At 32.8% G+C, this 27,074-nt stretch overlaps 3 protein-coding genes across 5 annotated transcripts in view; 1 reads left to right on the forward strand and 2 right to left on the reverse strand.

Annotated features, from left to right (window-relative positions):
* Positions 1 to 27,074, reverse strand: part of LOC114326594 (uncharacterized) — a 363,687-nt gene that overhangs the window by 335,989 nt on the left and 624 nt on the right. The window lies entirely within an intron of this gene.
* The window catches only part of LOC114326599 (bicaudal D-related protein homolog), a 198,324-nt gene that overhangs the window by 84,180 nt on the left and 87,070 nt on the right, over positions 1 to 27,074 (reverse strand). The window lies entirely within an intron of this gene.
* LOC114326600 (uncharacterized) lies at positions 10,536 to 26,055 on the forward strand. Its single transcript, XM_028275015.2, has 3 exons — positions 10,536 to 11,276; positions 20,704 to 20,968; positions 25,675 to 26,055. The coding sequence occupies exons 1-3, from the start codon at positions 10,754 to 10,756 to the stop codon at positions 25,931 to 25,933; spliced, it is 1,047 nt and encodes a 348-aa protein (XP_028130816.2). The 5' UTR covers positions 10,536 to 10,753; the 3' UTR covers positions 25,934 to 26,055.

Raw genomic sequence — 27,074 nt, forward strand, 5'->3', positions numbered from 1 at the left:
TTAAAATAATTGCCTTAAGCTATCTTTACTAGAATCTCTGGAAATTAATAAATTAAAAAATACTGATATAATTATTCTGAAACACCAGCTTTAGACAAACAGCTCTCCACTCCCCAACCTATTCACTTAGACACTTAGAATTTGCAGACACAGTAGAATAATAACTTGAGAAAGGCACTCTGTCGAAACAGCTGTAGTCACATTAAGTTACAATAAATTTTGTGGAAGTATTAAAAACAAAAAAAGTTTTCCGTGTGTTATTTTTAGACAAAATGAATGTCCATCAAATAACGATCGAATTCATCAATTATAAATAATAATACAGGGTGTTTCATTGGGAAAGTAACATACGTTAACTGCAGAAAGAGGACACTTAGGCGGTCTCAAAAATACCTACTTAATGGGTCTTACTCCATTAATAACAAAGATACTGAGTGTTTTATCTATTTTGCCATTTTCTTAATTGGTTCATAACTTTTTAACCGCACTGTATATTTATTTCATATTTGGCATGCGAATATCGTTTAAGGTGTACAATAAATTAAATTATTTACAATTGTAAAAAATCCAGGTCCGGATTAAAAAAATTGGAAAAATATTCCAACCCAAAAACAACACCCTGTACATTATTTTTTTTTAAATGGATTTTTCAGTTGAAAAGAGGATGAAAAACTAAATTTAGTGGTATACTTTGAATTTTTGGCAAAATGATTTTTCTGGTCAAATTTTATGTGAATTTCGAGAGCTCTAAGTAGAAAAAAATAATTGAAATACAGCTTACAACTTGTCAACCGCACTGTATATTCATTTTATATTTAACACGCGAATATTCTTTTAGGTGTCCAATCAATTAATTTATTTACAAATAAAAAATCCAGGTCCGGATTAAAAAATATTGTATAAATGTTCCGACCCAAAAAAACACCCTGTATATTAAATTTTTTTAAAATGGATTTTGCATTTGAAAAGAGGCTGAAAAACTAAATTTAATGGTATACTTTGAATTTTCGGCAAAATAATTTTTCTGGTAAAATTTTCAATTTGAATTCTGAAATTATGTGAATTGCGAAGCTCAAAGTAAAAAAAATTAAAATATGATTTAATTTTAATTAATACCATTATTTAATCTAAATTGGTAAAATATTAACATTTTGACACATAACAATAATTTTTGATGGTGGTAATTTTGAATAAGTACTTTAGTTATGAATAGTTATGCTGTACATTTTCTCTGTTTTGTTATAATTTGATACTTTGTTGATTAAAGTGATGTATTCTTTATTGACTTTTTATTATTTATTCATTATTTAAAGATGAATATTCGCCATAAACTATTTGTCACAGATAATAAAAAACACTGAAATGTTTTAACATTTTACCAATTTAGATTAATTAATGGTATTAATTAAAATTAGGTCGCATTTTAATTTTTTCTACTTAGAGCTGTCGCAATTGACATAATTTCAGAATTCAAATTCAAAATTTTATCAGAAAAATCATTTTGCCGAAAATTCAAAGTTTACCACTAAATTTAGTTTTTCATCCTCTTTTCAAACGCAAAATCCATTTTAAAAAAATTTAATATACAGGGTGTTTTTTTGGGTCGGAACATTTTTACAATATTTTTTAATCCAGACCTGGATTTTTTATAATTGTAAATAAAATAATTGATTGGACACCTAAAAGAATATTCGCGTGTTAAATATAAAATAAATATACAGTGCGGTTAACAAGTTGTAAGTTGTATTTAATTTTTTTTCTACTTAGAGCTCTCGCAATTCACATACATAATTTCAGAATTCGAATTCAAAATTTGACCAGAAAAATGATTTGGCCGAAAATTCAACGTATACCACTAAATTTAGTTTTTCATCCTCTTTTCAACTAAAAAATCCATTTAAAAAAAATAATATATAGGGTGTTTTTTGGGGTCGGAACATTTTTACAATATTTTTTAATCCAGACCTGGATTTTTTATAATTGTAAATAAAATGATTGATTGGACACCTAAAAGAATATTCGCGTGTTAAATATAAAATAAATATACAGTGCGGTTAACAAGTTGTAAGTTGTATTTAATTTTTTTTTCTACTTAGAGCTAGAGCTCTCGCAATTCACATAATTTCAGAATTCAAATTCAAAATTTGACCAGAAAAATCATTTTGCCGAAAATTCAAAGTATACCACTAAATTTAGTTTTTCATCCTCTTTTTAACTAAAAAATCCATTTTAAAAAAATTTAATGTACAGGGTGTTGTTTTTGGGTCGGAACATTTTTCTAATATTTTTTAATCCGGACCTGGATGTTTTACATTTGTAAGTAAATTAATTTATTGTACACCTTAAAGGATATTTACGTGCCAAATATAAAATAAATATACGGTGTGGTTAAAAAGTTATGAACCAAATAAGAAAATGGCAAAATAGATAAAACACCCAGTATCTCTGTTATTAATGGAGTAAGACCCATTAAGTATGGTATTTTTGAGACCGCCTAAGTGTCCTCTTTCTGCAGTTAACGTATGTTACTTTCCCAATGAAACACCCTGTATAAGTACTTTGTCTTGGTTTATTAAATAGGAAATCAATGCTCCTATACCCTGTTTTTAAACTAGGAGGAGTAATTCAAAACCGCGCCGTAATGGTTGTTTGTAATTGGTTCAACCTCAGACAATTTTACTCCACTGTTATAAAATTTTGACACTATTGACATTTATGAAATTTTGACACTATTGTCATTTCATAGGTTAATTAAGTTACATCGGCGATTTTTTGTGTTTTCTGTGTTGTTCTTTTAATTTTTAGATTGTTAGTCTACCTTTATATAGAAAACAGTTGTTTTTAGAACTCTTTAGCGACGTATTAGTATAATGTAATATTTATGGATTACCGTCGAAGGCCGACATAATCAACCAAAAAATAAGATATATTTGGCGATTTTTCTAGTTCTAGTCTTTTGAGTTTACTTCTCCTGGTTTAAAAACAGAGTATATATAGAATTTATTTAGAGATTTAGGCACACAAATATGCAAAAAATAACTTTCTCGATACAAATATTAATGGCTAATAAAACTATTAATCTCATCGGTTACACCAAAAAAACACTTTTACTCTCTAGATTTAGATGAATAGAATTCGTATAAAAGTGTTTCTTCTTCTTCTGGCCCACTGTTGCGTACAGCCTTCGTAAGAAACCGGATACTACGCACGTCTGCTAAAGACGAAACATAATTGGATAAAACTGATACATATCTTAATATGTTTAATTGCCCATTGTACAAACTTGAGCCGACAGTAAACCTTGATTTTTAATCCAAATTATTGTGAAATATTTTTTGGTTATTAACAGAAATGTATCATTGTTTTCTCTAAATAGAGTAAGATGATTGCGTTCATTAAGATTATATGTAAATGCGGTTTTTTGGTGTTGCTAATTGTGTTAAAGAAATAAAAAAGGAGTGTTTATAAACGTGGATTAAGGTGCTGACGGAAGAAGTGTCAGCGATTTCTGGTGAACAAAATTAAAATTATTCATGATTAGTATACAAAATAGAGTCACGGTGAAATTAGATCCAGAATAGAGTAAGCTAGAGCCGCTTTTAAATGAAGGTGAGGCTTTTGAAAGGTGGTGCTATAGAAGAATTTTAAAAGTTTTTTGAATGGAGAAGGTTCGAAACTCCACAATACAAAAACGTTTCAGCAACACTACTGAGATTATAAAAAGTATCAAGTAGAGAAAGCTGGAGTATTTCGTACATGTAATCCTCCAGTATATGCACTTCTATTATTCAGCCATTTTATATTTAAAGTCCATAGAGTAAAATATACCAAATCATTGATTAAAAACTATCCAAATGTAGGTTATTAATCAAACTACTAAATTATTAATCAAAACTACCCAAATGTGTAGGTTATTAATCAATGACCAAACGTAACGTTTTACATGTTTTTTGTACCAGCTTGACAAATTCCTACATAAATTCCTTCCTTCAGGTTCTTTATATTTAATCCAGCTATGAAATATTTGAAATGATTTGCCTGCCTTAATAGGTTCTTCTTTATACTCTACATTATAGTAATTCTTCTATAGTTCTATAAAAGATTATAGTTTTATATATTAATCTATAGTTCTTTGTACTCTACATTATAGTAATTTTTGTTCTTGTTGAAAGGTTTTCTTTGATAACAGTTTCGAATATATGTTGAAAAACACATAGCAGAACACTCAACTTTGTACACAGCCTTTGTTCATTAATCAATTAATAATCACCAAGTTTGGTGGATAATCTAACATTTTATGATTATGATGATGTACTAGATTAAGATGCCTTATTCTTTGGAATGTTCGTTCAAAAAACCGTCAAAACACCATCATCATATTAAAGCACTTAATTGGTTTTCTAAGAATACAATATCGTCAGATTACGAAAACGTCCCATGTATTTTGTCGGACAGAACATCCAATTGATTTGTTACCCTTTCATTGAACTCTCATGCAAAAATTTGACTGCTATTACTAACCAACATGATTCCTGTCATTTGACATGTTCTTCGTGTTCCACTTATTAAAATGCCCAGTTTGTGATAAACACCAGTCTGATTTTTGCATGAGAATTTAATGAAATGGTAACAAATCAATTGGAAGTTCTGTCCGACAGAATACATGGAACGTTTTCGTAGTCTGACGTTCTAAATTTTTAACCTGTTCCACAATTAAAACTTCCCCTGTTCCAGTGTTCCCATACATCAAAGTTTGTCCGACTAGAAACCGTTAAGCTATTAACAAATTTTCAGATTGCTATTAATCAACTTTTTTTACGCGGGATCCAAGTCTAATATAAATCAATAATAATTATAGATAATTTAAAACTAAACAACACGTGGGCTATCACCAGATCAACTATTTTTTAAAGGACCTGCGGCTAAGTGACGGAAGATTAAGCGGATCTAACCGCAGAAATTATTCATTCGCACCATTTAAGCTCTTTAAATGTTGCTAATCGGTCTTCTGCATAACATTATGAGTTATGTCATCCTTTAAAATTAAAAGTAAATCGAGTCAACAACTGCCAGTAACACCATTGCAACTGAAAAGTGTGTCAAAGAAGGAGAAACTTGACAATTATATTGGAATGAATTAAATATAGAGTACCGAGTAACGCAACAATAGATGAAAAGGTAGACCCCGCCCATGAACTAATAAAGAGGTAGCAGTTGCAATATTACATAATATATTATGACTAATATATTCATCGTTCTTTGATTTTAACTCATATTTGGTCTTCATAGAGATTTTCATCTTTTTCAAAATTTTTCTTGACTTTATTTCTTTTACATTAGAATCTACTACTACAAGCCCGTCTATCCCGCCAGTTCTTTTCATTTAAATTATCTTTCTGATATTACTTTGGTGAATACAAATCTACTTAATGTTCTGTAGATAGATTTAATTATGGCATTCCCTCTTATCTCCTTTCTTATATATTTGCTGTATTAGACCAACCACCCATTTCACCGGTATTTGATCCTTGGTCCATATGAATATTATTAGGTAATATGTAATTTCTTTCCCAGAGTTCGGATCCTCCATGGTTTAATAATTCTCCCGAATGTTGCCTGTCGTTGCCCTCTCTGGCGCTTTGTTTTTTAGTTTCTTTATTATGTGAACCACGTCTTCATAACTCGGATTTTCAAGCTGCTTTCAGTATGACAAATTGTCGTCTCGTTTTATTGATTTTGATTGTCTGTGTTTAGGTTTTCTTTGAAATAGTTCTCTTATTAACTTCAAGAAAATTTAATCGAAAATACTATAGCAATACGATTACGAATTTACACCATTCCGGCAATGAACCGCTTAAAACAAACATCGCGTGGGACCGCGAGAATCGATCAATGTCTTCAGCAACAGCAACAGCAACCAACTTAAAACTCGTACCAGCTTTACTGGCAGTGGCAGAAGTAGAACTCGGTCAAGGAGCCTTCTCACATGCGAATAATTAAAGGAAAAAATCGGAAGCGATATGACTGAAAATTTAATTATTCAATTGTCAACCCACATAACTTTTTGTTTTGTGGGATAAACTGGCGTTTTAGATAATGATGTTCGTTTTAAAAATACAATGCTTCATTAAAAAGAGAGTAGTGCATGATTTATTTAATTAATTACAGAAAAAACGGGTTAGTAGACATCTTAGATACCCAGTCTTTAGTGTTTTTATAGAAGAAATATACTTTGGTTTGAGATATACTTTTTATGCATACAGGGTGAGTTTTTAGTGCGATATTGGTCGCTAAATCAATAGGGAACTTGCATAAAATTTTAAATTCGAAAAAAATGTTATAAATCACAACAGAACGTAATTTAAAACATGTATCGAAGATAAAAAAGTTAAACAAGGAAGACGACGAAAAGACCCAGATGCCAAGTTTACTGTAATAAAACAATTAAAATAATTGAAATAAAACAATAAACAATATTTTAAATCCAAGACTTTTCGTCGAAAGAAACTGCTTTCTGGTTACATCCTGAATCTCCGGCTTGAACAATTTATAAACACGGAGTCGACGAATATAGAAGAAAGCAAAAAGGACAACGGTCACGTACCTACTCCCTTTTCGTCTAGGAGAAAGTGCCGAAAGACAGTTTCGAGAACTCAAAAATCTGAGTAAAGAAGAACAAGGGAGAAAAGCAGTTTTTGTTTTAATTTGGTTCAGAATTGGACCACCATCTACAGATAGCTATTTCTGCATCATGATTCATCAGTGTAGCTATGCAGTTCTAACTCAACCAAAAATCAACAAGCCTGCCTTTTAAAGGAAATTACTCGAAACTGTCTTTCGGAACTTTTTCCTAGACAAAAAGGGAGTAGATACGTGACCGTTGTCCTTTTTGCTTTCTTCTATATTCGTCGACTCCGTGTTTATAAATTGTTAAAGCCGGAGATTCAGGATGTAACCAGAAAGCAGTTTCTTTCGACGAAAAGTCTTGGATTTAAAATATTGTTTATTGCTTTATTTCAATTATTTTAATTGTTTTATTACAGTAAACTTTGCATCTGGGTCTTTTCGTGGTCTTCCTTGATTTACTAAACAATTTAAAGATGTCGCTGTTTTTCGTCTCAAAGGTGGAATTACTGTATCGCGGTGATTTCCCTTAAAACGCAGGCTTGTTGATTTTTGGTTCAGAGTTGGGACTGTATAGCTACACTAATAAAGCATGAGATGCAGAAATAGCTATCTGTAGATGGTGGTCCAACTCTGAATCAAATTAAAACAAAAACTGCCTTTCCCCCTTGATAAAAACTTGTTTTTGTGTTCCGTTTGGCCCCTAAAGACGATTCTAAATTCAAATTATTGCAACTAGACCAAAACGCGTCGTGACGTCATATGGTTGTATGTTTACATTCTGCACCAACAAAGTAAACAAAATTGTATATAATTTTAAATTTAATATTATAAACGTCAGTATAAAATACGTATGATCGTTTGAACTATTTTAAATATATAGAAAATTGGTACTTTTACACAGTGGCACTAAACAACACCTATAGTGTTTTATTTTATTATCCATAGTAAACCTTCTTTCCTTTCCTTCAAAAACTGTATCAAACTCCAATCTCAACAAACTGGTATATATTATTACAATGACATACGATAAATGTCATTAGAATATAAATAGTTTTTTCCTTATTCCGCGACGATGAGCTGGCCAAATACCCAAGTTGGTGGAGGCCAATAAACTAAAGAAGAAGAATAATAATATACCTAAATATAAACATAAATATAAATATAACCATATAGTTCAACATGTGACATCACGGATCGTTTGAACTATTTTAAATCACAGAAAAGTTTAAATTTGTACTTCTAAGTTACAATGAGTTTTCTAAGAGTGAAATTTTGGAAATCTCATTTTTAAATACAACTGAACATTATTATGTAATAAAAAAAATGTGCAAGTTATGGTGCAGAATATCCAAAAAATTTATTTAGAAAAAATGTAGAAAATTATGTTCTTCTTCTTCTACTTAGCCTTCTATCGTCCACGTTTGGACATAGGCCTCTCCCAACTCCTTCCATCGGTCTCTATCCTGAGCAACATATTTCCAATTCGTTCCGGCTACTCTTTTAATATCATCAACCCACCTCATCTGTGGTCTTCCTCTCGATCGTTTACTTTCGTAAGATCAACGAATAGGATTTTGCGTTCCAACTGAGTAGGTGCCATGGAGGTGCATAGACCTGACAACGACTACGGAGCTTACGCGATCTCACCACCGCCCGCACTGCTGCCGCAACATCCCTCGTCAACAAGCCTGCTTATAAACGTGACCATCTGTTCCATATAAAAGCTTCTTCTAGGAGCTATATATTCTTTGGATCTATTGATGCCTTTCAACGTTGGTCTTTTTATCTAGGAATGTGGCATGCATTTCATTTCAGTTTGGCCATATCTCTTTTTGTCTTATAACTAGAAGATTTATGAAGGCAAGTGTCTCTTTGTGTTTTATAACCTACAAAAATGTTTAATATAGTTTTTTTAGTTAGATGCATAGTTTTTAAGGTATTCGCAAAAAACCGTTCGAAAAGGTATTTAATCCTGTCGCCAGGGGGGGTACAACGGCCTCCTTAATTCAGATGGACTTACCCAAGTTTTTTTTATTTATTTTGACCCGTAGAATACGAATTTTTTGGGTAACAGTTGATCCGGATGTCGATAAGATTGTTATAGACAAAGAACTTGAGGAATTACATAACAGTGATTTCTCGCAAAACAAAACATCTTTTTGTATTTTTTGGGTCATTCTAGGCAAAAAATGCTCTGACAAGTTTTTTCGTAGGATGCATAGTTTTCGAGATAACCGCGGTTGAACTTTCAAAAAATCGAAAAATTGCAATTTTTGAACACGAATAACTTTTGATTAAAAAATAAAGTAGCAATTCTGCTTACCGCATTTGAAAGTTTAAGTCAAATTATATCGGTTTTGATTATTTGCATTGCTAAAAATTTATTATTTTATAGGTAAACAAAGCTATAAACACCTAGTGCGTGAGTGATGTTTTCAATGATTTCTCATTTAAAATCTAACGAGTAGGTAGAGTAGCTACAAGTGCAAGCGAGGCAATTTCTACGTAGCATGCGTTAAAACGCATGTATTAGGCACGGGAAACACTATGTGTTTATAGCTTTGTTCAGCAGTAAAAAAATTAATTTTTAGCAATGCAAATAAACAAAACCGATATAATTTGACTTAAGCTTTCAAATGCTTACCGCATTTGAAAGCTTAAGTCAAATTATATCGGTTTTGTTTATTTGCATTGCTAAAAATTAATTTTTTTACTGCTGAACAAAGCTATAAACACATAGTGTTTCCCGTGCCTAATACATGCGTTTTAACGCATGCTACGTAGAAATTGCCTCGCTTGCACTTGTAGCTACTTGTAGAATTGCTACTTTATGTTTAATTCAAAAGTTACTCTGGTTCAAAAATTGCAATTTTTCGATTTTTTGAAAGTTCAACCGCGGTTATCTCGAAAACTATGCATTCTACGAAAAAACTTGTAGGAATATTTTTTGCTTAAAATGACCCAAAAAATACAAAAATATGTTTTGTTTCGCGAGAAAACGCTGTTATGTAATTCCTCAAGTTCTTTGTCTATAACAATGTTATCGACATCCGGATCAACTGTTACCCAAAAAATTCGTATTCTACGGGTCAAAATATATAAAAAAAACTTGGGTAAGTCCATCTGAATTAAGGAGGCCGTTGTACCCCCCCTGGCGACAGGACTAATTATGTTTTAATGAAAATGGCCAATTTTCAACCACGAATATCTCAAAAAGTATTGAGTTTTCAAAAAAAAATTATAGAACAGTTTTTGCTTAGAATTAGGTTCTCTAGAGAATTCCGTGGTAATTTTAACCCAAAAATTTTCCACCTCTAAGAAGGGGTGGCAACCACCCCCACGATAAAAGTACACATCGGCATAGGGTAGACTTTGAATTAGGAGATAAGTAGAGGCTAGGCCCAAAATTTCATTAAAATCCATGCAGTAGGATAGAATTCGGAGGTAATATCCTATTCTTGCTCCCATTGACTGGCGTACTTGGTTAGGGTCCAGGTTTGACATCCATATGGCATGATAGGAAGGATGCACTGGTTGAACACTTTGCTCCTCAAGTATTAGGGTATTTTTCGGTTCTTAAGTATCCAGCTAAGTTTTATTTAAGTATATATTATTATTAGCTAAGTATCTATCTAAGCTAACTACATGGTAAAGCAAACATCCAATTTTTGAAATACAGAACACCCTATATATTGTTTCATATTTAGATTCCTCTCATAATTCCTGTATAAAATGGGAGACTGTTATATTAAATCTTGATATTTGATGATATTTTACCAATCCTTCTACATTTACTACAAAGGGCCTATGGCATTATCTTGGTAAAATAAATTTTAAATTGTATCTCCTTAATTAGTTTCTAACCCGTCATTTTTGTTTGGTTTTTTCCGCCTCTCATTGGATGTTTATCTATTTTTTTTGTTCATAATTCGTATCAATATCTACAGCTAGAGATATTAATTTTCTGAATGTCAAGAGGTTTTACCTCCCTTTGGAGTTCTAAAAAACTGTAATAATTTTGACAGTTATTTTGACAATCATAAAACAATTCTGTCACATTCTTTATAAATTTTGACGTTCAATTTTCATATCTCATTTTAAAAGTACCAACAACAGTTTTTAAACAATGGCTTTGTTAAGTTTAAAAAAAATTTGCAGTATTATTCTTAATCCAACTCTCACATCAATAGAATCTCCAAGTCAATTTATATGCCTCAGACATTTGAGTGTTAATCCTGTACATAAACTCTTTGAACTGAAGAAGCACACAACACCTCAACATCAGCACTGTGAGATAGGCTCAGCAACAGAAGAAATCAGACAGCAACAATTTTTTAATACCAACAAGTATAAACCATATTCAAGAAAACTGATTTCCACGAACTATATTTATACCACTAAAGCAAATACCTCGATAAAGCCAAGCTGTGTTAGATGTTTTGCTACCAGCTCAAAAACGACCAAAAGTAAAGACGCCAAAGCTAAAGAACCTGTGCAGGAAGATCTATGTCCACCAAAAACCAAGACAAAACCAAAGGAAAAAAGTAAAAAATCTTGGAGTTTCTTTTCGTCAAAAGAAACAAAGGAAAGGCTTTTGCAAGAGCAAAAGGAGAAGGACAAGGCTTGTCTGGAAGATTGTTGTGAATTTAGTAAGACATATTTTAGAATTAAGTAATAAAATATTAGTATATAAACGACCTAACAAAAAATTTGGTTTCCTCATGCTCAGAATTACGTAATTATTTAAACACTTTAACACCTAGACTGTTTTTTTTTAAAAGATTAGTTTCTTAAATTTTATTTGGGATTGACAGTAATAAATCGCTATTACTTGAGCGTAGATATCTCTCTATGGTCTTCCATGAATTTCTTGAATGCGACTAATTCCATACTGCTCTTTTTCTAGTCGTCTTTTCCACTCTGGCTACGTGTGTACATGGGCGCCCATATCCATGGGCAGGGGGGGCGTGGTCCCCCCTAGCTTTTCGGGTGCTGTAAACTATACAGGGTGTAACAAAAATACAGGTAATAAATTAAATCACATATTCTGGGACCAAAAATAGTTCGAATGAACCTAACTTACCTTAGTACAAATATGCACATAAAAAAAGTTATACTTAGTCCTTTGAAGTTACAAAATGAAAATCGATTTTTTTGAATATATCGAAAACTATAAGAGATTTTTTATTGAAAATAGATATGTGGCATTCTTATGGTAGTAGCATCTTAAAGAAAAATTATAGTAAAATTTTTGCACCCCATAAAAATTTTATGGGGGTTTTGTTCCCTTAAACCCTCCCAAACTTTTGTGTACGTCTCAATTAAATTATTATTGTGGTACCATTAGTTAAATTTAATATTCTTAAAACTTTTATGCCTCTTAGTATTTTTACGATAAGGCAGTTTTTATCGAGTTGAGGCTTATTTTTTAATATGTTTACATAAAAATTTTATGGGGGTTTTGGTCTCTTAAACCCCCCAAATGTTTGTGTACAAATATTGCTGCTGTACCATTAGTTAAACACAGTGTTTTTAAAACTTTTTTGCCTCTTTATATTTTTTCGACAAGGCACCTTTTATCGAGATATTGCTTCTTTTTTAATACGGTTCAAAATATACCTAAAAATGTAAATCATACATAAATTTTCATATTATAAATATTACCAAGTCTCCATAATCGTACTTAACCATATACAAATATGTGGTGCATTTGACAAATATTCAAAATATCTCGATAAAAACTGACTTTTCGAAAAAGTACTAGGAGCCAAAAAAGTTTTAAAAATATTGTGTTTAAGTAATGGTACTACAATAATAATTTAATTGGAACGTACACAAAAGTTTGGGGGGGTTTAAAGGAACTAAACCCCCATAAAATTTTTATAGGGTGTCCAAATTTCACTATAATTTTTTTCTAAGATGCTACTGTCATTACAATGCCTTATGTCCATTTTCAATAAAAAATCTTTAATAGTTTTCGATATATTGGAAAAAATCGATTTTCATTTTGTAACTTCAAAGGGTTGTAACTTTTTTTATACGCACATTTGTACTAAGGTAAGTTAGGTTCAATCAAACTATTTTTGGTCCCAAAACATGTGATTAAATTTATGACCTGTATTTTCGTTACACCCTGTATATGGTTATCCAAAGTATACAGAATATCATGTGCAACATCTTCACGTCTGAAATACGCCTGAAAGTTTTTGTATGGGCGCCGGTGCGTGTGTATACTATTTCTGCTATTGTTTCTTTACGTCTTGTTCTTTTTTTTTTCTTCCTCTTTATAAGTAATTCTGCTTGTTCATTGGTGGATAGATGAAATGGAAAACCTATGGAAGGTTTTCACTCCATCTTTTGCGCGGTCGACCGATACACCTTCTACCGATTGTTGATTTATCTCTTGCTATTTTGACCACACGTGTCTCCCCTATTCTGCTTATGTGGTTAGTCTTTTTCTATTTATTGTTCATTCGTTTATACACTGTACGTTACATTTTCTTCTGTCTTCACTCCTCTTTCGATCTCTCAGCGTATTTCCTATAATTCTTCTCAGTACTCTCATCTCTACCGTCTCCAATAGCCATTGTGTTGTAGCTCTATGCTGTATGCATATGCCATTATTGGTCTTACTTTGTTTTTATAAATGCTTGACTTCATCTCAGTGTTAATATGTCGGTTTTGCCATATAGTGTTGTTAAGACATCCTGCCAATCTATTTGCTTTTTGTACTTGATTTCTAAACTCCAGGTCTCCTTAGCTTGGCAATGTAATTCCAAGGTATTTTATTTCCATTGCTTGTTCAATACTGATATCATCAATTTATATTTTACATCTGATTGGTTCTTTTTACTGATTACTATTGTTTTAGTTTTCTCAGATGGAATTATCATATTGAATTCTTTTGCTCTTGTGTTAAATCTGTGAACTAATCTTTGCAGACTATCTTCAACATGGGCTATCAATATTGAGTCATCTGCGTAAAAGAGCATTTTTACCTCTTGTTTCCCAATCTGTATCCTCTTTCTTTGTTGACGTTTTTGATGATTTCATCCATAATTTAGAATAAAATACAAACAACGAGAAATATCAATCCATGATCGATTACATAATTTGTGACGATAATAATAAACTCTTATCGTTTATAGTAAGCCTATGTATTCAACAAAACATGTTCTTATTATCTTTTCTGACATTATAAAAGACCGAACAGAAACCCATTAGCTCGGTCTCTGTGCGTTGAACGGAGAGTAACTACCTACCCATTGGAACAGGTGAGCTGAACGTGTTCCGAAGTCCGTCCATTTGGTGAGTTGAAAGAAATCGATAAATTCCTATCCGGTGCTAACTGGCCAATGATATAATCGTTGGGCTGAAAAGTTCGTAGGCTAGCATAGAAAGAAATTTTTTTTGAGAAAATTTGATTTTATTATTCAATATCATTGGTGCTAAATTTCTTTCCAGCGAGCATTCTCTTGGGGTCATGTCATCAAACAGGTTGTAGTCACTGGGAGCCACATCTGGTGAATACGGTGGCTGCAGAAGCAATTCGAAGCTCAATTTATGAAATTTTGCCATCCGTTTCATAGATTTGTGACACGGTGCGTTGTCTTGATAATATAACATTTTCTTTTTCTTCAAATGGGACCATTTTTTCGCGAGTTTGTCCTTCAAACGCTCCAATAACGCAATGTAATAGTGGCTGTTAATGGTTTTTCGTTTTCAAGATAGTCGATGACCAAGCGCATCCCAAGATACTGATGCAATCACCTTGCCGGCCGACTGTTGCGTCTTTCCACGCTTTGGAGTCGGTTCATCACGTGCAGTTGACTCGGCAGACTGTCGATTGGACTCCGGTGCGGAATGATGGAGCCATGTTTCATCCATTGTAATATATCGATGCAGAAATTGGGTTTTATTACGATTAAAAAGCTTCAAACACTTCTCAGAATCATCAATTCGTTGTTTTTGTTCGATTGTGAGCTCTCACGTCACCCACTTTGCACAGAGCTTTCGCATACCCAAATATTCATGCACAATATATCCAACACGTTTCTTTGATAACTTTAGAGACCTTTTTTGATGTTTTCGTTGGTAATAGCCTCTTTGGGGCGTCCACTGCGCGAATCGTCCTCGGTGCTCATTTCACCTCGTTTAAACTTAGCAAACCATTTCTCAACGGTTGATTTTCCTGGTGTAGAGTCCGAGTAATGTTTATCAAGCCAAGTTTTGGCTTCAATAGTATTTTTTTCGCCAAGAAGCAATGCGTTATTAAGACACGAAATTCCTTTTTATCCATTTTTTTTAAACTAACACAAGTTGCTTCACTCAAAATGCTATATTTCATCAACTAATAGTTCGACAGCTGTCAAATTTGTACACGCATCTTTTAAAGGTTAGACCTGACTAAAAGTCATATGGATTTAATATCGGTAGTGCCATCTATGTGTCAGCCTACGAACTTTTCATCCCACCATATTTTTGTTATATTTTTTTCTCTTGAACCTGTTTTATCATTCATTCACATTATCTACCGTTCATAGTTAGCCATCCGGTACACTGTACGAAGTGGGAAACTTTTTGCTACACCCTCGTATGTGAGTCATAACATATTACACAATTTAAAACATAAATAAACTATAAACTTACCTCGAGTTTCGATCATAAAGAAAATGTCGCAAAACGCTTTAATGGCTTACCTGAAACAAGTAACAAATTATAAATTTCTCATGTTCGTATTGGTAGTTGGTATTAGTGGTATTACACAAAGCGAAACGAGAAAAATTTTTATTTAAATGCGCATACAAATGCACACGAGTTAGTCACGCAACAGACGAATTTCTCTGCTGAATTTTACAATTTCACTTTATCAGGACCGGTCTTAAAGTTTTTGTTCACAGAAAATAAGTAGAAATCTACTAAACCAGAAAGACACTTTCTATGTAAGAAAGTAGCATACGAGATCCAAGGCACTATCGATGACTGAGCAAATTCTCATGAATGATGCAAGAGAGGGGACAATATAAAATGCACACGAAATAAAATATTATAGAATAGAATAGAATAGAAATAAATATGGTTTATTGTCACTGAAAATTTTTACAATTTTAAGGACAAAGCTTACATACAGTCAAAAGAAAAATAATATCAATAACAAATAACAACTACAATTTACTTAAATTAGATAAATCGTCAATATACAGTATATAAGATATAAAAGCAAAGACAAAAACAATTTATTGCAAAATTTATATAAATTGCAAATTGAACATACTTGACTTAAACTTGACATATAAATTGACAAATTAAAGCTAGTGCGTATGAAACCCAATTTACTTAGTTAGTCACTAAGAAATTCTTCTATTGAATAATATGGTCTTTTAGATAGATAGGCTTTTGTCATTTTACGGAACTTTAGGAAAGATGTTGCAGATTTAAGAAAGTTGTAAAGGGAGATGGTTGTTAAGTTTTTTTGCGGAATATAATATAGATTTTTTACTAACTCAGTGGATGGGATCGGTAAATAAATATCAAAGATTGAATTTTTGGTGGAGTACAGATGATGATTAGGCCTTGCTGGAAAGATATGAAGGTTATAACGAATTAAACAAACAGTTTCCAGAATATATAAAGATGGAAGTGTTAAAATTCCGTGATCTCTGAAGTAACTTCTGCAATGTGTAGATCTTCTGAAGCCAAACAGATATCTTATTGTTCTTTTTTGCAATTTAAAAATAACATCAAATTGGGCAGCTGTACTAGCACCCCAAAAAGGAAGACCATATCGAAGATGAGACTCGAACAACGAAAAATATGTTATTTTAGAAGATGCTAAATTGAGTTCCCTCGAGACAGATCTTATTGCATAGCAAGCTGAGGTGAGTTTCTTACTTAACGAATCGATATGAAGGGACCATTTGAGGTTGCTGTCTAAAAAAATACCAAGAAATTTTACAGAATTAACGGTACTGATCTGGCTGTTATTAAGAGGCAAAGGTTGAAGAGCTCCTTTATAGGATAATGCTACTGTTTTATCTACGTTAAAAGAGAGTAAATTAAAGTCAGACCAGGTCTTTATAGTAAGTAGATTCGAAGTTATAGTTTCATGAAGAGATGCAATAGTTGAGTTCCTCCAAGTGATACTGGTATCATCAGCAAAAAGAAATATTTTCCCATCGATTTTTAAATTTGTAATGTCATTTATAAAGATAAGGGACGGAAGAGGACCCAATACTGAACCTTGTGGTACTCCACATACAATGTTTTGAGACTAGAGTCAGTATCATTTGCTCTAACTAGTTGTTTCCTATTATTCAAGTAGGATTGGAACCAATTCAAAGAAATACCTCGAATTCCATAGAAATTTGGTTTTTTAATCAAGATGTCGTGATTTACATAATCAAAAGCTTTAGCATAGTCACATAAAACAGTGTCAGTATAAAGATTATTGTTTAGACATTAAGACAAACATAGAGGAATAATCGAACAAACCAAAGAAGCAAAAGAAACATGATTATTAGAACATGGAGCTCGAAGACCTTTAAGAAAAACAAGATACTGTTACGCTACTCTCCCCCTACTCTAGCGGTATACATACCTGTCTTTCTAGAAGCAAGTATTAGGCGTTTAAAGGCCTACTAGAGAATTCGATTGGACTCCAAGTAAACAACGCTGGAAAAGCTACACACATGTTGTGTTTGACCAGGTTCTGAGATTCTTCAACCAAAATGTTCTTCTTCCAAGCCCCCTCGTACCAACAGCATTTATGAACCGGAAATGGTTGGGGAACTTTTGACTTTCGCACATCTTGTAAATTCTCTTATTTTATGGATTATCTTTAGGAACATTTTAGAAAATGACTCGTGAGACTTATCGTACGGCTGGTTTTTTTGGAAGAAACTTAGCCATTCTGTTGGTATTTCTCCACAGTTGTATATCGTTGAGTATCTTTGTGATTATATCGATTCGTTGTCCATTAATTTGAGTAGTACCGCTTAGATATTGTTTGGGCCTGCTGCTTTGCCATCCTTTAACAATGCAATTGCAGATAAAACTTCCTGCTGTAATATTCTTGGTCCATCATTTACCTCTTCTTCTAGCTCAACTCAAAGGTGTTATATCTTTGGTGTTCGAATAGAATGAGGATATGGCATGGGAAGAAGACGAGCAGTACCTACATGGTACAAGAAAATAATTCCGCAACAGTTTTTTATAATCTCGATTAATATCATTAATAAATAAAATGGACGATGATATTAAATTCGAATACAGCGACTTAAAAGCATAAAAATAGGTATATATTTTCTACAAGTGAAGCCGGTCCATGGTCCCACCAATGCACCGGTGACATCATAAATTATATCGTTTAATATTTCACATCAAATGAAAAAATTAAACCTTAATAAACTCTTTAATTAAAAATATATCAAAAGAGTAAAATTCGTAATCTGAGTACAATAAAGATACGAATCGTGAATAAAAATTAAATCTTTTGTTTTAAATTAATTTTCTAATTTTGTTTATTAGCCGTTTAATTAATTGAAACTACCTATTACTGCACGATAGCTAATCGTATAATCTTGAAAAAGAACTTGATTGATAAACTTTCACATGCTTAAGATCCTGAATGTTTCGGTGATGTGGTTTTTGTTTTAAAATGATGCTTCCAAAATTGTTTTTATACGTGAAATGTTCAATACATATCGCAACCAAAATGGTTTTATTGATTTTGTTTACTTCCAGCTCGAAATTGAGCTTTAAGCCATATTAACATTATCATTCTCTTTGCCTTTCTCCCTATGCGGGGTAGGCTCCCCTAGTAACATTTCTACATAAGTTTCTATCTTGAGCCATATCAATATCTATCCCCTTTACTGTTATGTTCTGCCTAACCGTCTCCCCAGGTCTACTTTGGTCTTCCTCTCTTACTTCTTTCATGAACCGGGAGGTCAGCAATTCTTGAACGATCAACATGACCTGACCATCTTAACCTATGCTCTCTCATTTTGGCACCAATTGGTGACACCCCTAGACTTCCCCATATACTTCTTCTTAATTTTATCCTTCTCCCATCCATCCAAGCATTCTCATTTTCGCCAGATACATTTGATGTTCCACTTTATATTCAAAAGCGTAACATTCAGTTCCATACATCATAGCTGGTCTTACGGATGGCATTCCTAGTGTTACTGTTCTCTAGGTACTACAATCTGTATCCTTTCTCCTAGTTATTTCGACCTTTGTCCTTTTCATCTAGTCTCTCGAATACTTTCGAGTACTCTCTTTCTTTAAAGCAAATCTACTAACTTCACATTCTTACCAGTAAGACTTCATTAAGATTCCCAGACTCAATCCTAATGTTTCTAACCTGTAATGGTGTTCCGCCTGAAATAGTTCTCAGCAGGAAATCCAAACGGAGGCTCAGCTTACTTCCAGAACATTTTACCTCAGGAGATGCCATCATTTCAGTATAATTTTTATTACACTGGAGAAGATCTTTTCATTATTATGGTTTGAGAAAAGATTTTCGGACGTTCGATGCCTGAATGCCTTTTCAATCAGCATCATAGCCTGCACGATTTAGCCAACACCCAACACATATAACCAAAGTGCGGTATTACTCCACACCCACTTGAATTGTTCAGCAGAGGCCAGGATCCGTACTGTAGGGATTGGCTCTAGAGTAGATCATAGAGCCTCTCCGATGATCTCTAAGGAAGGTAAAACGTACGTAAGAGTATGCTGGTCCTCTTTGAACGAATTGAAATATAAGATGTCTCTCATTTTTATTTTCTATTAGTTTTACTTATTAGATGAATAGGCAGGAAGTGAAATGCAATTTTAGGTTTCCCGTAGTCTTCTTTAATTCATCGTCTGTTTGCTTCGTAAGTATTAGAAAGCACGAATACAGGAGTTACCAGAATCTGGTCCATTTTCGAACTTTTTATTTGTCTATTAAACATTATACAACCTTCAAAAACAGTCTAAAGTCTAAAAATCTTTTTTTTTTAATGAAGTAAAAGTCAGACGTACTCTCAATCATTTATTGCAACTTCCGACGACCGGTTTCGCTCTCTAAAGTATGCAGAGCATCTTCAGGTCAACGGTTACAAGTCACTAAATGCTACAAAAAAAAAACAGAGTTAGAACAATGTCTGGTTGTAAAAGATGCTAAAGACCACTAAGATCAAGCCAATGTTGAAACAACATACATAAAAGTAGTGAAAATAGCAGACAAATAAATATGCATGTAAAAACGGGGGCGGTAACAAACGTCCCCAAGTTTACAAACACATGGAGATGTATGCCGTCTATAATCATGCAATTATAATGTGTCGTACTTACATTCGGATACAAGGAGCTACTTCCTCAGTATTCATTAACATGTTGTTTTTGCTTAAGTTATGCTAACGGGATATGGTGGAATAGACGGAGAATGTTGCAAAGGTAAACAAGTTTATGGGATTTGGGAATTCTTGAGGGTGAAGAGATAGTTGTTGAAAGACAACCAACTAATCTGTGCCTGTTATTATGTTTGTGAAGTAAACTACAGTGAATGTCATATACAATTTTTTTAAATGTGATGGTTTTAAAGATTTTTATTTCTATTTATTAAAAGATTTTGTTTTTATTTATATTTATTAAAAGACTTCTATTTATTAGTGTATGTGTTAGTGTAAGATTGACAACGTTTGGATCAAAACGGGTCGAATGTTTAATATGTATGTTAGATGTGGATGTGCAGCTGTAACCTAAATTGTTAAGGTCAGTACTTCTTGATGTTTTAATGAGAGGAGTAGTGGTCGTATAAGGGATTACCAATCGGAAAGCTTAAAAGTTGTAGCTAAAATATTAAATTAGCAGTCATATAATAAAAACAGTAATAAATGTGAATTGATACGACAACAATGTACGTACATGAAACTGAGATATAAAGTAAAGGGTGGAGAATTAGAGTAGAAAGAAAAGATATGAATTAAAATTCAGTTGAATTTCAGTACAATAAATGATTGAGAGTACGTCTGTCTTTTACTTCATTTAAAATGCAACCCATTCAACATTTTTTTTTATTTCCAGTAAAAGTTCAAACTGGCCCCGATCCTGATTTCAGACACTTAGATGGAACCATTTACAAATCGTGTGGAGAGGCCTACCTTCTCCAAAGAGAGAAGATTTCTAGAAAGAAAATTAGCGATTTTGAGATGTGGGAGAACGATTTACTTGATCGAATAGAAAGACATCCAGACTTGAAGAATGTTGTAGACCCCATGCCTGAGTTTAGAAGTGTCGGCCAAAGACTGGTGGATTTGGCAGATAAAAAGCTGCATCCACTATATAAAAAGTAAGATTATACAGGGTGTCCAGAAACTCTACCGTCAAACGAAGACAGGAGATTCCTCAGATAATTTTAGGACAATTTAACCAAATCCACCTATTTAGAAAATGCTTCCTAAGGGAGCTAGAGCTCTTTGAAGATGGCGTCTTGTAACTAATTTTTCTTTAATACCTCCAGAACGCTTCTATTTAGAAAAACGAAAATTGGTACACATATTTATCTTCCACAGATAAATCGATTCCATCTATTGCGAATTTCATAGGCGTCCGTTTTGGGAAGGGCATCGGTTATTTTATAGCATAACTTTTTTTTTTTTAATTTAAGAATTTTTGACTCTGGAATATTAAATTGAGAGGTATTCTAGTACTAAAAGGTACTCTTGCTTTAAGTCGGTAGGACACACCGTTTTCTAGAAAAATCGATTTGAAAATTTTTCGTTTCATCAATTTGAAAAAAAAAATAAAAAAAAAATTCAAAAAATCAGTATGTTTTGCCAACTTAAAGCAAGAGTAACTTTTAGTACTAGAATACCTCATAATTTAATAATCTAGTGTCAAAAATGCTTAAAGATTAAACACAAAAAGTTATGCGATAAAATACCTGTTGACCTACCCAAAACCGACGCATATGACCGGTACTAGAAATTCGCGATTAATGAAATCGATTCGTCTCTGGAATATAACTAAACGTACAAGTTTTCGTTTTTCTAAGTAGTTTTTTTTTGAATTTTTTTTTTGAAATTAAAAAGACGAAAAATTTTCATATTGATTTTTCTAGAAAACGGTGTGTCCTACCGACTTAAAGCAAAAGTACCTTTTATTACTAGAATACCTCACAATTTAATATTCCAGAGTCAAAAATGCTTAAATTTTAAAGAAAAAAAAGTTATGCGATAAAATAACAGATGCCCTACTTAAAACGGACGGCTCTGACTGGTACTAGAAATTCGCAATGGATGAAATCGATTTATCTCTGGAAGATAAATTTGTGTACCAAGTTTCGTTTTTCTAACTAGAAGCGTTCTCAAGGTATTTAAGAAAAACTAATTACAAGACGCCATCTTCAAAGAGCTCTAGTTCCCTTAGGAAGCATTTTTGAACTAGGTGAATTTGGTTAAAATGTCTTAAAATTATCTGAGGAATCTCCTGTCTTCGTTTGTCGGTAGAGTTTCTGGACACCCTGTATACACTATACATAGTGTGACCAACTAGCCCGAAAAATCCGGGACATGGCCGGAATTACGAAGTCGTGTCCCGGCGTCCAGGACAATGCTTCCGGGCCATCCGAATTTTCAACTTTTTGGTAAAATAGTATTTTGAAATTTTAAATACGTTATTCTTTTAAGAATTCACATCAAATTGAATTGGTGGGACGAAAAAATTGGACAACCGAAAATATGGACAGTCGGAAAATCGGTACTTGCCATTGAAACCTTAAAAAACATGTTTTTAAAATTTAATTTGAAATATGAATGTGTCGATTTTTATAAGTTGATTGAGGTCAATTTAAAATATGAATGGATTGGTTTTTAAAGATTTTCTTGTCTTTTTTAAGCAAATTCAATTATTCAAATATGATAGTAAGAAGTAGATACTCAACATAAAAATGTTCTGAAGCTCTTTTCTTGTGGCATGTTTGACAATTATATTTTTGATGGGATTAAGCCACAATAATTGGTTATAATGATAATTACATTTTTATATTAACCTAAGGTGATATTTACATGAAAATCCACCTCATTTGATTTTCTATTTTCTTTTGAGAACGATTTCCGGATTGGAAGTCGAAACGTCAAAAACTAACAAAAATGTAATTATGATTAGAACCAACTGTGGCTTAATCACCTCAAAAATATCACTGTCAGTATAAAAATGTTACATAATCAGTAAAATGATGATACTTACATATTAAAAAATGACCCGAATTTTTGGTTAAAAAGTCCCGGATTTCAGGTAATTTTTTCAGCCTTGTCCCGAATTCGACTGAATTGGTGTTGGTCACACTAACTATACACCATGACTTACTTATTGCACTCTCCTCTACTACTTATAACTCTTCATCCAGACTATTCACTTTCGCAGACTTTGAAGGGGTCCTTTTATGTAGACTGATGCTTTTGATGTTTCCTCTTAGAGTTCTAGATAGCGCAGTCTTAAGCCCACACACTGACATACAGATGTCAGTGTAATAAGCTGTAATGACGCACGGGTAAAGACTCGTGGACTCAACTGTATTTATGTATGTTTCACGGACTAGTGTAAATTGGATAGTGAATTCGGCGGTTGAAATATAAGAACTTTACGAAAGAAGTAGACGACCAGATATCATTTTATTACTCGTAATAAAGTTAGACATTAAATTATATATTTGTTAATGCTTTTATTCCACATTGGTGGGTGGTCCTTCGATTTGTAGTCTTTTACATTCCTTATTACGCTCAAAATGGTAGTAAGATTGCCATCCTAATTTATTGTTCATTTTTCACAAATAAAAGAAGTGTAAGAAGATAAGAAGGTCTAAAAAAAGTTCAGATCATGCAATTGACTTCATTTTCAACGGTCTGGGAAGACATGAAAGCAAAGGGTGTCATAATACCAACACAACCGTAACAGTTATGTCAAAAAACTCCGGCCTAGAGATTACTGCATGCAACAGCTGGCTTAGGTGCACTTCCTCTACACCCGGTAGAGCGATGCATGTTGCAAGTTGTTATTAATCAGAACACGGGCAATTCTGTAACACTTTATTACAGCTTTCGTTGAAAATATTAGTTTTAACGAGAAACAAAAAAACGTCGATTAAACTAGATAAGCAATTGCTCGTGTGTAATGTAATTGCGAGGTAAATGATGTAAAACGAGAAGTTTTATCTTTTATGCATTTTTTTCTTGTTTTAGAATGCATAATGTTGGAAGAGATCGACAAGTTCATGATAATTTAATTATAGGACACGAATTTTCTTGCTCTAATTTTTAGATTGTTTTTTGTTGAAACAAAGATACATTTACTGCAAGAAGAATATATAAGGGACCTCTACCAATGGAAACTTGACCAAAAATTACGAAAATTCGGTTTCAGAAACGTCATAAAAACGTACGACAGAAAATAGTATAAAAAAGGCGACATTAGAAGCTTTGGAAGAACTCGAGAAAAAAATACCCAATATAAAATAAAAAATAAACTCAGAAACCAAAAAATGTATTGCCGGGAAGAAAAGTCCCCCCAATCCCCACAAAACATACAAAAGCACAAAGAGAGAAGCAGAGAAGTAAAGCGAAGAAGGGCAAAAGCTAAGAATGAATAATGGGAAGGAACATGTGCACAAATTGAACAGTAAATAGGAGGAACAAGAAAATCTGAATCCTGGAAAGTACTGAAATCTGTTACTAAAGAAAAATACCAACGAAAATGTCCATATACACATATCAGGAGTGAAATTGCGTTAATACCAAACTAGTCTGAAGAAAGAAATAAAATACATATCAGAAGAGAAGTGGGAAGAATACTCACAGAAAATCGCCAAAATTTTATAGAGACAGACAGAACATGAACAACAACGAAATCAAAAGAAAGAACGGATTGAGCTAACATTAAGCGAAGTAAATATTGACATAAGGACCCTTAAGAATAAAAAATCGGGGGCACTAGACGGTACTTTCGATTCAAAAGTTCTTGACATTGATTAAAACAGTAATTTCTACCTACAGATTCCACTTTTCTCTCATTATTGAATCCCCAAACAGAATACAGTCCTCCGCATTCTATTAGAATTTTATATTTATATACAATATTTAAATGTATCCAAAATTATTTGTTTAATATCTACATAAGTTCAATATCACCGCATATTTGGAGTTCACGTAGGTTTTTGTTTATTATGAATTATTAACATGTATTTAAATAATTGATGGATTCGACCGTTACTTGATGGAAGTTCATTTTATCTAACAATAAAACACTGAAAACGTTTGTTTTCTATACTTCCACAAAATTTATTACAACTAAGTGACTACAGCTGTTTCGGCAGAGTGCCTTTCTCAAGTGATATAGTTTACAATGTGTTTGCCTTTTTAAGTCTTTAACTGAAGAGGTTGAGGAGTGGGGAGCTGTTTGTCTGGAGTTGGTCATTCAGAATTATATCTGTATTTTTCAATTTATTAATTTCCATAGATTCTGAAAAAGATAGCTTAAGGCCTTTATTTTGGATATGCAGAATTTGAAACTCTTCATTGAAAGAATGATTATGATCTAGAAGGTGAAGTGCGTATGTAGAAGTGTCTGTTTTTCTATTGTTGAAAGCCCTTTTGTGTTCGGCTATCCATTTGTCAAAGGTTCTGCCAGTTTGACCGATGTAAGTTTTCGGACAGTCACCACAAGTTAGTTTGTACACACCACTCTGTAGTTGCTTTCTCTTTTGGCTTTTATTGTTCTTAATATATTTACTTAAGTTGTTGTTAGTTCTGAAGGTTGGTGTTATTCCTTTCTTTTTTATGTATCTGGCTATTTTTGTTGTTATCTTGCCAGTATATGTGAGAGAGCAGAAGGTACTGGGTTCTTTCTGTGGTGGTGGATACACTAATTTCAAATTTTAAACCAAAAACTCCATAAGAAAGCCTTCGTTTAAGCCTATTTGAGAGCCTGTTTGAAATGGACTTACACCTGCAATATATTTATCATTTGTAAAAATAAGAGTTCCAAACTATCTTTTTTCAGATATATGATGACTCCAAAGCCTCCCCGTCAGTTACCAGCTCCCAAACACCTCTACAGATCTATAAGTGGCCCGATAAGACCAGACGACATACCAAGCAGGTTACATATCAACAAGGAATGTCTGGAAAGAAAGAATATATACGCGGATTTTAAAAGGGTCGAACCACCAAGGCAGCTTCTGGCCAAAATTCTGGAGATCCAGTTGAACGAAAAACCAACGATGGAGAAGAAAATCAAAAATCAGAACCAGAAACAATGAAAAAGTGAAGTGTCCGGTGCACCTTGAGTTAGTCCAATAAAAGTTGATTTTTTGTTAAATAAATATATTTTGTATTTTCAATTGATACGGAATATATTTTTACTTTTTTATTTACAAGGAAACATTGTTCATTTAATATTCCCTCGCTCAACCGTCCTCTCCAGTTCTTTATCTTTTGCCAGTCTCTTCCTGCAGACTCCTACTTTCCATTGCTTCGTCCACTTCATCTCTGAAAGATCTATTGAGTCTGCCTCTCTTCCTTCTTCATATCGGGCTCCACTCCGTTATCTTGTTTATCTAACATTTTTGCAGCTTCTCCTTAGGAATTCCATCTTTGTTGATCTTGTTTTGTTTTTAGTTTTCTTCTGTTTTATCCAATTTTCGCACCCATAAGTCAGGATACTTCTTGTCATGGCGTTATATATTCTTTTTTTGAAGATCTAAATAGGGAACTTGCATAAATTTTTAAATATTAAAATAATATTAAAAAACATAAGGTAACATGATCTTAAAACGCTTGCATGCGAAAAAAACAAATATTTTTAACCCGTACACTAATTACGGCGCTTTGAAAATGCTATAAAATTCAAATATCTTAGGAGGCTCTTGAACATCCTTCTATTGGTCTGACGTCAGAGGCCACAGTCATCTACGTCTACGATTAGGTATTACGGGTGTATTACATTTTAATCGTATTTAAATGGATATTACCAGCTATTATTTGTATTCTTGCATAGTTCTACAATCAGTTGATTTACTTTACAAGTGAAATTTATAAATCTTTAGAAATTACTAATGTGTTTATAACGTATAAGTATTATTACTCACGAGGGGTTTTCAATTCCTTCTTTAATTGAAAATTCCTACGTATTATTTATGTTCATCTTATATATTGTAAGTAGTTCCCCAATGAGCTTAGTTTCAAACTGAAATTGGTACCATTATATGTATTATAGTAAACGGTTTTCCCCGTGGGTTTCATCTACCTAACTCTAATCGAAGGATTTCGTATATCCTGGAAAAGATTACGGTGTAATTTGCATAATAATAAAGAAACTAAATTTTTATGAAGTTTATTATATTTGATTGTAATGTTTATTAGTACCTACTGGAGCCTTTCATTATTGTGTTCAAAGCCTTC

Source organism: Diabrotica virgifera, chromosome 3 (assembly GCF_917563875.1).
Source record: "Diabrotica virgifera virgifera chromosome 3, PGI_DIABVI_V3a".
Taxonomy (NCBI): Eukaryota; Metazoa; Arthropoda; class Insecta; order Coleoptera; family Chrysomelidae; genus Diabrotica; species Diabrotica virgifera.

Coding starts and splice junctions, on each gene's coding strand:
- LOC114326600 (XM_028275015.2), top strand. CDS start 10,754: ATGGCTTTGTTAAGTTTAAAAAAAATTTGCAGTATTATTCTTAATCCA. Junction 11,277..20,703: donor GGAAGATTGTTGTGAATTTA/GTAAGACATATT, acceptor TTTTATTTCCAG/TAAAAGTTCAAACTGGCCCC. Junction 20,969..25,674: donor CTGCATCCACTATATAAAAA/GTAAGATTATAC, acceptor ATCTTTTTTCAG/ATATATGATGACTCCAAAGC.